This window comes from Clarias gariepinus, chromosome 19 (assembly GCF_024256425.1).
Source record: "Clarias gariepinus isolate MV-2021 ecotype Netherlands chromosome 19, CGAR_prim_01v2, whole genome shotgun sequence".
Lineage (NCBI taxonomy): Eukaryota > Metazoa > Chordata > Actinopteri > Siluriformes > Clariidae > Clarias > Clarias gariepinus.
The window spans coordinates 9,668,255-9,683,459 of record NC_071118.1 but is presented as its reverse complement, the minus strand read 5'-3'; the positions used below and the strand labels follow the sequence as shown (position 1 = coordinate 9,683,459).

Genomic DNA, 15,205 nt, shown 5'->3' with positions numbered 1-15,205 from the left:
GAAATGTGTGTGGATGTGCATTGTTATGCAAGATTACAACACCCTTGGAAAGCAGTCCTTTTAATCTAAAGTTTAGGCTTCAGCTCTTCAATAAACATCTCACTGTAACAAGCTCTGTTGATTGTTAAACCTTTTTCCTGATAATATTCCAATACCAGCCCTTGAGAATCCCACAAAACTGTAATCATTGATTTTCTAGCTGATGGTTGACTTTTAAACTTTTTCTTCGTTAGTGATTTGAGGATGTTTCCATTTAATAAACTCTGCTGTTTACTTTCAGAATCGTAGTGATGAATCCGTGTCTCGTAATGATTCTCTTTCACCTTCCTTAGAGCATCGGTCCAAATTCTGTTTGTAGATATCTAAATGCTTCTGTTTATGCTCAGACCTAAAAAAAAAAAAAAAAATCACTTCACGCTGCTCTTCTTCATGCAAATCACAAGTGAGGTTTCCATTCATCAAGAGAGAGAAATGTCCTGTATGTCCAATCAGTTTTAAATATTACTGATAAAGCCCATATTCACTCAGTATCATATTTACTTTGACCTGCCCTGTGCAAACACACTACAGCCAAATACTAAGTAATTCATAAGCTACAGATTCATTTCTTCATCAGTTACATACTACACACACTAGGTGCCAAAACTACACACTGCGAAAAAAAACCAGTGAGCATGAATAGTAATGTTACCCGTTATTTTTCTTTCCCTGACATATAATTAGTGACTAAAATTACATAAATAAACACACTGGAAGAATGAGTGCCATAGTATTTGTGATACTCTGGTCGTTGTGAATAGTCCCCCCAATCCATCTGTGCTCAAAACAACATCAGCTACCGGTGAGGTTGCCATGGAGACCGTGCCGTTCCAGCTGCACTGGAAGCGTGTGTCGAGTTGTAAAATTGGACACGGATCCGAAACATGAACATGGTGAACATTTGCATTCCCAGACCCGAACTCCAGACAACAGACAAGAGGTGCTCTGTACGTGTTATGGCTAACCTGATATCACTCCTCACTATGTCTCGAATGTAATAACTCGTTTATACTGTAAGCAATAGAAACTAATGCGGTACGATGTGATTAGTGTAAAAGCAATAAGAATAGCATAAAAGCCTCCTACAGGAATGTGGGTGTGATGGTTGTATTGTAAAACACTTTATCAGCGAGCAGGGATTTAAGCTGTAATTACTACACTTGAGAATTTACAAGCGTCCTCTTAGAGATGAGTGAATTTTTGCGATATGTGTGTGTGCATCTCACCATAGCGCCGATGGTCTCCTCCCAGTCAGGCCTTTCTCGCGGGTGGATACTCCTGGCAAGCTCAGGAACTATGTCATTGGCTTCCAGGTTGCGTCCAGGCCTCAGTCCCCTGGGAAAAGCAGAGCGAGAAAGGAAACACATGAGAGTAATCAGTTAAGGAGTAAAGATCAGTCACGAACATGGGAAAATTGTTATACTGCATTGCATCACTAAACAGTCGAATTCAAATGAAAAAAAAGGAGAGAAATGAAAACTGAAACTATCTAAAAGTATAATTCTCTAGAAGAATATGATAAATACGAGTCTGGAGGAAAAACAGACTATTTGTATGCCATGGGAAGCAAAAGATGTCCATCACTACCTTAACTATGTGTCACAGACTTCCATTCCATGTGTAAGAATGACCAGTGCATTTCTGTGTACAATAACTTAAATGCATGCAATTCCGAAATCTTATTTGTCTCTTTATTGACCTCAATCTCTCAACGGTTAACATGATGCTACTAAATGCTTTCAGCGCTTGCTATTACACCATGCTGAGCCTGATGCAAGATGAACAGCAGAACAGACACATGATCAACAGTAACCTTAGACAAACAATGATATGAGATATGAGAGTATAATAATGATAATAATAATAATAATAATAATAATAATAATATAATAACAGCTATTGAGGTGATGGTTAGTTTCACAATTACAGGTGCTGTTCAACAACGTTATCTCCACCAGGAGTGTTAAAAGCTCCATTCGCAATCGATTCATTTCAAACAGAAATGCCTGCATGCCTTAATAAACCATGATGCAGCTCTTGTACACTATATGGCCATAAGTATGTGGGCTCCGACCATCACACCTGTAAATGCTGGACACGAAGCTGACAGCATGTAACTCTTTAGAATGCCTTTGTGTGCTATAGACCTTTTGCATTTGATATTACCATGTCAGTCCACTGTGGTCTCAATCACTTCTGGACAGCAAAAGGGACATGACTTACCAGACGGCAGTGCCAACATCTTGAAACATATTTAAAACCATTCACAGATGCACTTTTAGAAAGAAAACACATTTAATATAGTCAACTTAAACAACACTTTAAACAATTACTTCTAAGTCGTTTCAAATTGCCTCTGAACCGCCCGTGTGGTGTTTCATGGCTATCTAGCTTCTTCCCTGCGGCTGAATCCCAAATTTAACCTCTGAACCAGGAAATATACACCCTATACAGTAGGGATGGGAATCACCAGTCACCACCTGATACGATATTATAACGACACTTAGGTAACCGAAATTGCGAGTGTATAAATTCATAATCATAACTATATAAATATTCCAATTCAATATTACTTTTTCCCCCAATTTTGTTACGATTTTAAAAAACCTTATAAAAAAACTTTTAACAAGTAATTAAATTTAGCCCAATGTTACCAATCAGGGCAGATTTTAAACAATACAAACTGACTTTAAATACAAGAGTTTAACAATTAACATTTTAATGTGTAACATTTAACTTAAATAGTTTTTTAACTGAGCAGCACTATCTATAATCTGCCATGATTATAATTTCTGAAGAAAAAAAAAAAATATATATATATATTTGCTACTCTAAAACAAGCAAATAATTTACTCCTGCCACACGGAATGAAAATGAGTAAATAGTTCAGAGTGTACCATCTGTAGGATTATAAAGAAATGGCAAGTGTTTTGTGACTGGTGTAAGCGTGTGTAATAAGTGGGTTTAAGACAAATTCACTCACTGAGTTTGGAGAAAAAAACAGATCAGAGGCTTTTAACACGCTCGATTTTTAATAAGGTAACACCCTAAAAAATGCATTTCTGTTCTGTCACTTGGAAGCTTCTGTGACTGGTCTAGAATAGTTTATATCTGAGGCTGATATAAACTGAAAACCCTGGACATGGGTTCTTTTTTATTATAAGTGTAAAAAATTGGTTTAGAAAAATCCATTTTGTTGTCAGTCCTCAAGATGAAAGCATAGCATATTTCATAGCACCGTCTCATGTGCAACAAAAATGTTGAATAAGCTAACGCTAATGTTGGCAAATTCTTCCAAATCACAATATTTGTACGCCTTCTAAGGTATTACGATAACAAATCAAAATTCTTATTTAAATTATTATTCTTACTACCTTTTTCATGCATTTTCCCATTGTTGTTTGTCTTTTGAATAAGGTATGAAGTCCACCACAACAGACTGCATACATAAAAATAATCAGCAGAACAGGAGCTATTGCTTTGTTACTCTTTTATCTGTGTGACATCAGGTAATCCGGTAATCATCAGGTAGTCTTTCTGTTTTTTTTTATTTGTTTTGTTTTTAACTCGACCATTATCTTCAACGGAAAGACATAGTACTTTTAGCATCATTTTAACCTAATGGTGGTTCACTGTTGTACTGACATTAAGTCAATTCCATTTCTGCAAAAGGTTTACAGTATTGACAACATGCATGACAAATACAGTATGGCGATGTCCCAGTGCATGACATGTGCGAGGTCCAAATCCAAATTAATGACAGGATTTTTGGAATAACATACTAAAACAAGTATACACTACTGTGATGATCAGCTTTCCACATATTTTTTGGCCATATGATATATCATAGAGTAATAGCGTGTGCTATGCAATTATAAAGTGGGGCTTTACTTTTTTTTTTAACAACCTCATTTTGACCGAGAAAGCAATCTCTGCGTGCACAGAGATAACTATACACAGCGTGTCTCAGCCATGAACCATGGTTCCCAACTTAAAAAGGAAACATCTGCTTGTAAAATAATGAACATGACGAGATTAAAGTTACCAGCCCACCTGTCAGTGTGTCATTAAACAGTAGGTTCTGTGAGCAGAATGGGTAAAAAGAACAAAAACAACCAGCAAGGTTAATCACAAAGAAGATTCTGTAAAGAATGGAATTACCAGATACTGCAAAACATAATCTATAGTTAGTTAGAAAAAGTCACTTATAGAACAAAATATTGAGAAATACATCAAATACTTCTTAGAAATATCTGTTCAGGTTACCGTCACTGTAATCATCTTTCTTGAAAACAAAATTATTATTGTTTTATTAGGAAAAGCATTTATAATTGTACAAATCAAAACAATATAACTCTTCTACCAAAAAAAAAATTGACAAATCTAATAGAGAATGACAAGAGAAAATATGAGGGTAAGTCAAAAATTCCCCACACTCCGGTGATATGAAAACTTCTGTTGGCTGATTCAGCTCTTTCTAATCAGGGCTACTGTCTTCCCAGTCGCTGCTGTGCAGGTGTGAATGTGTTACATCATTTCATTTGTAACTGTGATGTGAGCAAAAATAAATGCCCCCTTTTGATTGGCACAAAAAAAAAAAATCAAAGTGTGCACAGTGATCTGGTTGTACACAGTATGGAAAAAGTGTGTATCTGCATTTGGAGTGATACACTACTCTAAGGAAGGTGAAAGTGGCATTGGCTCAGCGGTAGGTGTTTCACCTGACATGCAGAATGACCGGGTTCGATTCTAAGCCAATGCCCAAACCCTAGCCACAGGATGAGGTGCCGGTCCAAAGCCCAGATAAAATGAGAGGGTAAAGCCTAAAACATTTTTAATGAAGGAATACAAAAGCTTGTTGACAGATAGACAAAATGTATTGAAAAGCAAGGATATGCCGAAAACATTATGTATTTGTCTTTTTTTTTTTTAAGCAATTTAAATAAATTCTACAGCCAGAGTTTTTGACTCACCCTCGTTACATGGTACAATAACTTTTCCATATACAACTGCCAAACCAACAAAAGTTATGTTTACACCAAAGTAAACATAAAAGGAAACAAACAACTACATTTAAACAAACAAGCAAGGAAAAAAGAAACAGGAAGCTTAAAAAATAAATCAAGAAAAAGAAAATGAAAAAAAGAAATGAAAAAAAGAAAAGGAAAAGGAAAAAAAATTCTCTAAAAGAGTATCTTTTTTTTTTTTTATTTTAAAAAGGACACGATGTCTTTAAGCCACAGAGATATAGATGGTGTTCTGAGGGATTTTTAAGGAATCAACAGACAATGCCTGGCTATCTAAATTATTGTTAACAAAATAAATTAAATGTTACATCATCCATTCAAGCATTATTCTGCTAGCATTAGTATTAATATTAGCATTGTGGTACTAAACAACTAAACCAAAAAAATAAATCAGTACCATAACAGTACATTAAAAAACTTTTGCAACAAATTCTACATGATGCATTCCCTCTTTTTTTTATTTTTAATACCATCTGAGCAGGAATAGAGTGGGGAAAATAAGCAAAATGAGTAAGCTTAAAGCTGAAAAGCACAGCAGTGTCCACAGTATCACTTCTCTCTCTACTGTGAGGCAAAATGGAGAAAAACGCTCTGGAACCAATTACATAAAATCCTCTGCTTCATGGATTAAACCAGCCTGGATAATTTGGAACGGTGCTTTCTGGGCTGCACTTATTCAATATGTGTTTTTCCTACAATATGACACCATTTCTGCAGTTAAACCAGGCAATACATAGTGACTGATGAGCCTTCCTTCGTACTGAGGTAATGAGGTTTTAGTGAACGCTTCAAATATATGGTGACCTACATGATTCCGTTCTGCAAAATGAGGGAATATGGAGCAAACTCGATGAGAAAAAAAAACGAGCAGTTTGTATGTATTTGCTTCATGCAGTTAGAAATCATTTGTCTCTGACACAGATTCAGTTCAAACAACAAGCACTTCGAAAAGAACATAACAAATTACAAAACGAGGAGTAGAGTGTTTCGAACAAGGTCGGCGGAGACGCGAGAGATACGTGACTACGCGTGAGACGTTTGACGGAATCCGAGATAAATTCCTTTCTGATGAGATCTGACCTACATCAAGCAAGCCTTCGCTCCACCCTGTGTCTGCATCCAGCTCTCACCAGCACACATAATCCTCGCTCAATATCTCCACACCTCGGGCTGTTTAGACACGTGGCTGACCTCAAACTGTCATCCTTGATGCGGGTCTCGTACAGCGCCGCTTGCATGTCTGCTCACGGGGGGGAGTGGGGGGCGAGGAGCCCAGAGAGCATGCTACAAATCCTCTGAGTGGTGGAGCCGCATCAGTTCTATGAAGCATGTGAGTGACTGCGGATACACAGAGGTGTGGCTTAATGCTGTCATGTGATTACATCTGGCACGTGACAAAAGACGGAGACAAGGCAGTGATGCAGGAGCACTAAAGACTTCCCTTGTCCAACGCTTCCAGCTTAATGAACCGCAAAATCAGTACAACAGACAATGCAATCAATGATGTATCATCTGTAGACTGGAAAGATAACCAGCAACACAAGGGAAGGCAGGGGAGATGAAGCGTAGGCCTGAAATCCACTGAAATGATGAGTCGCGATGACGACTTTTATGAATAGTTAATCAGTTTAGCAACATAATTTAGTGCACTTCATTATTTTGAAACAACAGCTCTATTTAAAAAAAAAAGGTGAGATTTTCAAATACATCATGATATTCAGGTTTAGCAGTAAACTGGCAGTCCTGCCGCATGGTCCAAATTGACATTTTGTAATTTTTTATTGTGGTTTAGGAAGGGGTAATGCTGCTACCACCAGAGAGTTGGATTAGAGTTTGATCTCAATGTAAGCTGTAATGCAACTATTTGAGATTATATCGGTTTTTCTTATCACATGGAAGTAAAAACCCTCTCACTTACAAGCGAGAAAAAAAAAACCTACAGTCAGAGTGCGGATAATTTTTGACTCATCCTCGTATAAATATTTGACAAAATAAATCTGATCCTTTTAACTTTTAAACATTTTAATGGATGGTTTAAAAACTTAGCACAATCAGAACTCAACTATGAAGGCAACACCGAATCGAGAGTTAAAACATGATTTAATTGATGCACAAGAGTTAATGAAATAAATTATCTGATGATAGCCATCTTTGGCTTAGCTCTGCACCGCAGTCAATTATGTTTATTTAATCAGGTTGTCTTTTAGCAGCTAGTTGAAAATATCATTCGTTAAATTAAATCTGATCAGACAACTCGATCATTTAATATCATTTTAAGTAGGTATATTTCCTGCAGCCCAGCTTGCTAGAAAGTTAATGCCTGCCTAATTGAAATGAGTTGACCTGATTCGTTATGTAATCGTAGTATTAAAATGAACGTAAAAGTACAACATTTATCTATTATCATTATGATTAAAAGCAATAGATGGTTAGCAAGCTAGTTATTCTTGCTACTGAGCAATTAAATGTTACTACGGTAGCGTCTGTCAGAGACTACAGTCATCCGGAAAAACAAAGGGATGGCACAAATTATAATAATACATAAAGATAACATAGGTAAATATAAAATACAGTTTTCAAATAATTATTTCATTTATAAGGAGAAAAAACTATTTAAACCTGCCTGTCCTTATGTGAACAAGTAATTGGCACTTAAACGTACACTACTGCTCAAAAGTTTAGGATCACTTGCAAATTTTTTTTTTTTTTTTTTTTTTTTTTGTGATTTTATTTTCTACATTCTACAACAACACTGGGAATTTCAAAATTAGTAAATAAACACAAATGGACATAGGGGAACTATGTACCAACAACAGTAACAACACTAAGTTGTTATTTTAAGACACGGAGGTCAGCCTTTCTGAAACAGTCCTTGCAAGAACAGTACAGTGAAACCTTGAATTCTGAGTAACTTGGTGTGCCAGTTTTGCAAGACGAGAAAAAATTAGAAATAAAATGTATCTTAATAAATTAGCGAGATCTTGATATACGTGTAGTGCCTATAGGCTTTGTCTGCTGAGCATAATGTGATCAGAACTAAACTAATTGTTCTCTCTCGAGTGCTGTGGGACTATGGGTAATCATCTCCCATGCTCAGTCTCAGTGCGCGTCCGTCACTCGTGTACCGTTCATTTTAACATTGTGACCACATGTGTGTGCAAGGGCAAGTGTCATTAGAGAGGTTACTTGTGAAAGAATTTTCGGTCTGTATGTGTGTGTGTGTGTATGTGTGTGTGTGTGTGTGTGTGTGTGTGTGTGAAAGTCGTCCCACACAGTAGCCCCCTCCCTCTTATCAGATAAAGTGTAAGTTTATAATCCCAAGAAGGCAAAACCAAAACTCACCCCTGCTGCAGAGGAGGAGTTTATTTAGGTACCAGCCTCGAAAATCACCAATTAACAGCACCTCGGATTAGACCCGTTATGAAAGCTTTACAGATCATGAGTAGTAGATACATCTCAACATCGACTGTTCAAAAGAAATTATTGCAAATTACAATCTAGAAAGAAATTTAAATCAGAAATGACCATGGAGATAGAAAGTAATCACAAACTTCTGAGTGGTAGTGTAATAACTGGCAATTTAACACACGCTCTTATCAAGTGCAACTTAGAAAAGTGCAAATAATTTTGGACCTGTGCAAAAAAGTGGTTGTGTCACCCTTGGTGACAATAACTGCAATCAAATGTTTGAGATAACTGGCACTGAGTCTTTCACATCACTGTGGTGGGATTTTGACCCACTCTTCTATGCAGAATGGTTTAAATTTAGCAACACTGAAGGGTTTTTGAGCATGAATGGCCTGTTTAAGGATCTCAATTGGATTTATGACAAAGCCACTCCAAAACATTCATTTTGTATTTTTCAGAGGGGGACATGCTAGTGTGTTTTTTTCGGATGGTTGTCCTGCTGCATAACCCAAGTGCGCTTGAGCTTGAGGTCACAAACTGATGTCCACACATCATCCTTCATCAAGATTCAGCAGAATTCAAGGTTCCACCAATTATAGTATGGTGAGTTGTTCAAGTCTTAAAGCTACAAAGCAGCCTCAGACATAACAATACCGCCACCATGTTTGATCTTTGGTATGATGTTCTTTTTATGCAATGCTAGTTTTACACCAGATGTAACGGAACACACACTTTCCAAAACTTTTGTCTCATCAGTCCACAGAATAGTTACCCAAAAGACTTAAGGGGTGATCAAGATATTTTTTGGCAAATGTGAGACGAGACTTTGTGCTCTTTTGATCAGCAGTGGCCTTCACCCTGGAACTCGCCATTTTTGCCCCAGGCTCTTTCTTATTGTTGGATCATGAACACTGACCTTAACGGAGACGAGTGAGGTTTGCAGTTCTTTAGATGTTGTTCTGGGTTCCTGGATGAGTTGTCCTTGTGCTCTTGTAGTAAATTTGGCAGGCTGGTCACTCCAGAGAAGGCAGGCTACTGTATTCTTCATTTGTGGATAATGACTCTCATCGTGGTTTGCTGGAGTCTCAAAGCAAAGCCTTAGAACTGGCTTGGTAACCCTTTCCAGTCTAAATTTGTCAATTACTTTTTTCTCTGTCCTTATCTCATCTGTTCACCTGATCGTTTGTCATGTTTCACTTTGTCAAACAGGTTCTACTAAAGTGCTTTCTTGATTCAAAAGGTCTGGTAGTGATCAGGTGAGGCAAGTGAAATTTAACTCAGCTCATCCATGATTTATCAAGGAGAAGCAATTACTTTTTCACATAGTGAAAACAACAAGGAAAGAACAAGGTAGGTTTGAACAGCTGTTTTTTTTTTTGCTTAAAAATAAAAAACTTTTTCACAGCACTGAATAGAGCTAGCTGGTGTTGTCATGTTGTCAAGATGCATCTGTGTGCGAATTTAATCTGGCCTACATGTAAAACAAAAAATCTTGATGACATGACAAACAAGGTATATTATGTAAATAATGTAAGACTAGAAATGTGGGTAGAATAAAATCCTCCGCCGTCCGTGTGTCCTAAAAGACACTGAGTATTCGATAAAGGTCACAGCGCTGTTTGATAAATCATCCAGATGCTTTACTGAGCCCCAGCACTTTCACGTACTCGAGTGTACGTTTTAATGCCGCATGCAGAAAATTGGGAACCTGAGCTTGTTATGCATCGCACACACACACACACACACACAAACACACACACACACACACACACACACACACACACACACACACACACACACACAAACACACACACACACACTGCATCAAGGCAATTTCACTGAAACAACCCCAATCTGATAGTACAGAGCACGGCTTATTGAGCAGCAATCTCAATGTGTTATGCTCCTCCAGCCTCTGAGAAAAGTGGGGCTATTACAGTACACTCTTTCATTACCAAACCTGCGACGTCCGCTTGCCGATTCAAAACATTTCCTTAACTTTAGCTTTGTGCCAGTAATAGACAAAATCGAGAGAATAGTGATCAAAACAACTCCAGGGCTGTTGTTCAATGCATACAAACAGGAGATACGAGACCTTCAAAGTCGTGCTCTCCAGTGGTAATGCGCGGGTCGGGTATTTTTACAACCCGCGGGTCCTGCTTTTATGAAATTATTTGGCCCACCCCAGCCCGCCCCGTACTACTGTATCTATTTTTACAACCCGCCCCGCCCCGCACCTGCGACATTGAAATTTAGCAGACTGACCTTTTTTCTTTTAATTCCCGACCTCGATTTCTCCCGCACCTCGTCTTTCATCTTCACTTTTATTTCTTTGTTTTTGTTGTGACTAACAGCGGTAGCTGCTTGGCGCTTACGTGACTTGTCACGTGATGTAACCTTATCAAAAAACTTAATAAAATTTTTAAATAGATATTCCCAAATATTTAATATAGGCTATAGGGAATTGCACGCAACATACATGGATTTTTTAATTTCATTTAGTTTTAATGACCCGCCCCAACCCGCCCCGCAAATAAAGTGACAATTTCTTTACCCGCCCCAACCCGACCCACGGGTTACCCACGGGGTCCGCGGGTTACCAGACGACCCGCACATCACTACTCTTCAGCTGGTCTAGCATCCAGCTCCAAACTGTAGGGTGACGGAGAAGAAATGAAAGCCAGGCCGGGCCACACACACAGAGAAACTTTTTAACAAAAGCTTTTAAGGAAAACTTGTTTTTAATCACACACATACAGTACACAAATGGTCTTTTTCCTAAAATTCATCCTTCCCAAGGTTACCTGAGGACACCCGGGAACGGATACAACCTGATTCTACAGCCAAAGTATGTCTGCAAATTCTAACCGCATGACAATTTTCAAATCACCTCACTTCAAGCCATAACCATCAGGCATTTGTGAAAATGATATGTTTTAACAGCTATGCTTAAACTGCAATCAGTTAAGCACCCAGGATTTAAGTCATGCGAAAGTGAAACAACTGGTCTGACAAGCCATTTTCCACCGCCGGCAACACAGAAAAATGAGAACGACAGTTAAAAAGAAAAAAAAACTGAAAAAAAGGAGATGGGAATCTGCCCGCGTGATTATACGCTTTAAGTGGGCCAATATTTTCAAGTAACAGCCCTTAAGGGTGTTTCACACCTTTCATATTTTTGGGAAGTAGAAACCAATATGAAGCGAGTACAAGCATTTTCCTGGGTAATAAGTCACCCGGATTCTCACTTGGGCGAGGAAACAGGAGCATGTAAGATGTTATAAATTGCCTCATAATATATCTTTTTTTACAACCAACAAACCGATAAATTAACAAATGTATTGCTGGTAAAATCTTTATTCTAGTTAAATACCTGGGAGTGGAAATGTATTTTTGCACAGCTCTCCAGTTCTACCCTGAGCTCAGGTTACGTTCTGGCGGAGCATCTCATGTTTTCAGATTATCTTCCCACCTCCCAAAAAACACCAGCTGGTCAACTGTCTGTGTTACGTTAGAGTGTGGTGAGTGTGTGGTGTCCTGTTTGAGGCATTAAGCATCAAAAAAATAGGTCAGAATATAACAAGTTTCCACTAGCTGTTCAGGAAAGCATAGCTATTGTATTTTATGTCTGTTCTGGGAAAGAAGAAAAAAACATAATATTTTCATACATTTCTTTGGGTCGTTCCTCCGTTTAGTTTGTCATGTAGTTTGATTTTAAGAATATATTAGACTGGAATTTTATACTACTTTGTCCAAGTTTGCTCACATTTGCACATTGATGGTTGTGTGTTTTGTTTGTTTATTTATTTAGCACATATTTAGGTGAAAATACATTCAGTTACTATTTTTACATTTCTAAAATATGAGACGAACCAGCCGATCACCCAGTGACCAGAAATTGCAGGTTTTAAGTTTGACTCAGCCGATTAGCCTCAGATATAAACGATTCTGTACTAAACTTCCAAGTGGTGCAATATGGAACGCAATTTTATGGCTTCATATTATTAAAAATCGCCAATCAATCTGCTTTATTAAAACCCTTGAATCTGACTTTATTCCCAAGCGGTGTGAGAAAATTAGTCTCAAACCCACTCATTTAAAATGTCTACTACAATCTAAAAAAACACAGAAAGCGCTGTGTAGCCCATCGTGCCTGCTTTGCGCCCACACGCTCGCAGCAACTCAACCCGTGTGCTCACTGTCACGTTCAGTTTTGACTTTGAAGGCATTTGAGGAGGGAAAATGTTGCAGTTTTTTACAATCCTACAGGTGGTGCACTCTAAACTATTGACACATTTTTATCCCGTGTGGAAAAAGTTAATTATTTGCTAAGTTTGTTTAGAAATAATAATTATGGCGGATGACAGAGATGCTTAAATGCTTAATGCTTAAATGCTCTTCTGATGTTATTTTTTCTATTGTTTAAATGCTGCGATTGGTTTTTAAATTAGAAAACTAATGTTACATGGAACAGGCTACCTTTAATTAATTATTAGACTTTTTTTAAGTTTAAAATTGTAATTGGTCTTCATGGAAATGACGTAAACCCTCTGTTACCTTCAAATTTACATCTTTTGTCCTTGGTGTCAACTTGACCCCAGCAATTTCAACCGCCAGAAAATTATCTAAATTAAAACCCATGTATAAAAGTTACTGAATATAAAATCACAGTCCACTACACAAATTCCTTTAACTATTTTATTTTACATAATTAGGTTTGATACATAAATTTCTGCTATTGCAGCATGGAGGTTTTTGGTGTAATGATTAAGATATACCACTGGTATATTAGCATAACACTGGTTTGCGTATAAATGCCAGAGCAGCATGATTACTGTACAGAATCAAACCCATTGGCACACTGCAATTACAGTGATGCAAAAATGAAAGCATATGCTGCACTGCATACTTTGCAACACCTGCCAGAGAGTGAAAAAAAAAGAGAGAGAGAGAGAGAGAGAGAGAGGAGGAAAAAATATATAATCCGTAAATTACAGCGTGCTCTTCTGGCAGTGAGGTGCATTAGTATGCTCTTCACAGGCCGCCACAGCTTTATGTCATAAACAACGTAACTCACGTAACTTGCCTCATCGTCCAAGAGCTGCACAGCACCGAAGCCGAGCTCGGGAGACTTAAGATGCACGCCGAGCGCGTTGGCAGGACACCAGGTTTTAAAGAGGCCTCTTGGCATTGCTGTGGGTCAAAACGCTGTGCACTACAGGCCTAAAAAAATGGCCCTGTCCTAAGCATGCGTGAGACATACTGAGGATTCCCGAGGAAATTCTAAAGCTGGCTCGTTCACAGGATGAAAAGAAAGCACCCTTTTATTTTACCTCTGTAATGTTGTGCTAATATCTAATGTATGCTAAGCCATTGCTGCCATGGCAACACTGTTTCGAATAAGGAGGAGCGAGTTAAAAAAAAAAAAAAAAAAGAGTGCCCAGAACAATAATCCCTTAAATGGAAACAATCCCAAAACCGGGGACGGGGAGGCGATCCTGTGAAAGGGATTTAATGCCGGATCTCAGAAAAGGGTCCGGGAGAGAGTTCACACTGCAAAGCAGAGCACAGGCACTCGTGAGCACTCTCCTGGTCATGTGACACTCGGAGCTCGGGCTTCAGATATCTGGCACTGGGAGTGGGTGGGAGTGCACCGGCATTGCAATACAGTCAGTGTGTGCTACCAGTAATGTCCTAAGCTGTAGTGTATGCAAAATATTATAATGATTATTGCACTGTAATGTTTAACATTTCAGGATGTGAGTAGTAGTAATATCACTCATGCCTGGTTATTAATACCGCTCTGAGCAAGAATCATTTCTAATCATAAGAACACTGCTGTAGAGTCGTGGAAAAATCAATAAAGGAAAGCCACGTCTGCATGAGATGTGCCTCCACACACGCCACACTTCTGACATCTCTCCTATAAACCTCGGGAGAAGGATCGGATATACAGTACTGTGCCAGAAATGTGCTTATGCACACACGCACACACGCTGCTGACACACACTCTCATCATCACCACCACCACCATTATCTCACAAAGCTCAGACGCAATCTTATATTCTTATACTTCTATTATAAATGGAAGATCAAAGAAGTCAGAGAGCACATGCTCACACACACACACACACACACACATCCACACAGCTTGTCCAACTGCCTCCCAGCAGCATCCTTACGAAGGTGAGCATGACCCTTGTGCGGCTGGCAGAGCAGCGTGGGAAGAAGACGTGCAAGCCTTACCTGTCAGAGATGTCATGACTTCCTGTAGCTGTGAACAGTCCTAGTGCTGTACTCCCCACCACTGCAGCAGCCCCGCTGCCTGCCTCCATGATACTGACTCACTGCAGGAGCAGCCTGCCAGAGAGAGAGAGAGAGAGAGAGAGACAGAGAGCAGGGAGGGGGAGAGAGCCACAGAGATGAGCAGAGTCGAAAAAACGTAGTGTCACAAAGGCAGAGCGATAGCACAAGACAGACAGACAATATGAAAGTAGAGCAGAGAGAACCAGAACAGAGAGGGAGAGAGAGAAAGAGAGAAAAGAAGAAAAAAACAAAAATGTTATTCCTTTTAATCTTTTCCATGCAACTGAAACACCACAGCACATCAGTGTAAATACCCAAGATTCATAATCACATACTGTGACGCTACATAACAAAACTATAATCTTGACATATTCGGATAAAAACGAATGTGTTCTACACAGCAATATTTACCAAAAGAGAAGACG

At 38.6% G+C, this 15,205-nt stretch overlaps 1 protein-coding gene across 4 annotated transcripts in view; it reads right to left on the bottom strand.

Annotated features, from left to right (window-relative positions):
- arhgap32b (Rho GTPase activating protein 32b) overlaps window positions 1-15,205 on the bottom strand; it is a 135,127-nt gene that overhangs the window by 72,738 nt on the left and 47,184 nt on the right. For all 4 annotated transcript variants that reach the window (XM_053478450.1, XM_053478452.1, XM_053478453.1 and 1 more), the window contains exons 2-3: window positions 14,721-14,834; window positions 1,266-1,374 (exon numbers count right to left, since the gene is read on the bottom strand). In XM_053478450.1, coding sequence (XP_053334425.1) covers window positions 1,266-1,374; window positions 14,721-14,809 — 198 coding nt within the window. In that variant the 5' untranslated portion in view covers window positions 14,810-14,834. The remainder of the gene's footprint in view (window positions 1-1,265; window positions 1,375-14,720; window positions 14,835-15,205) is intronic.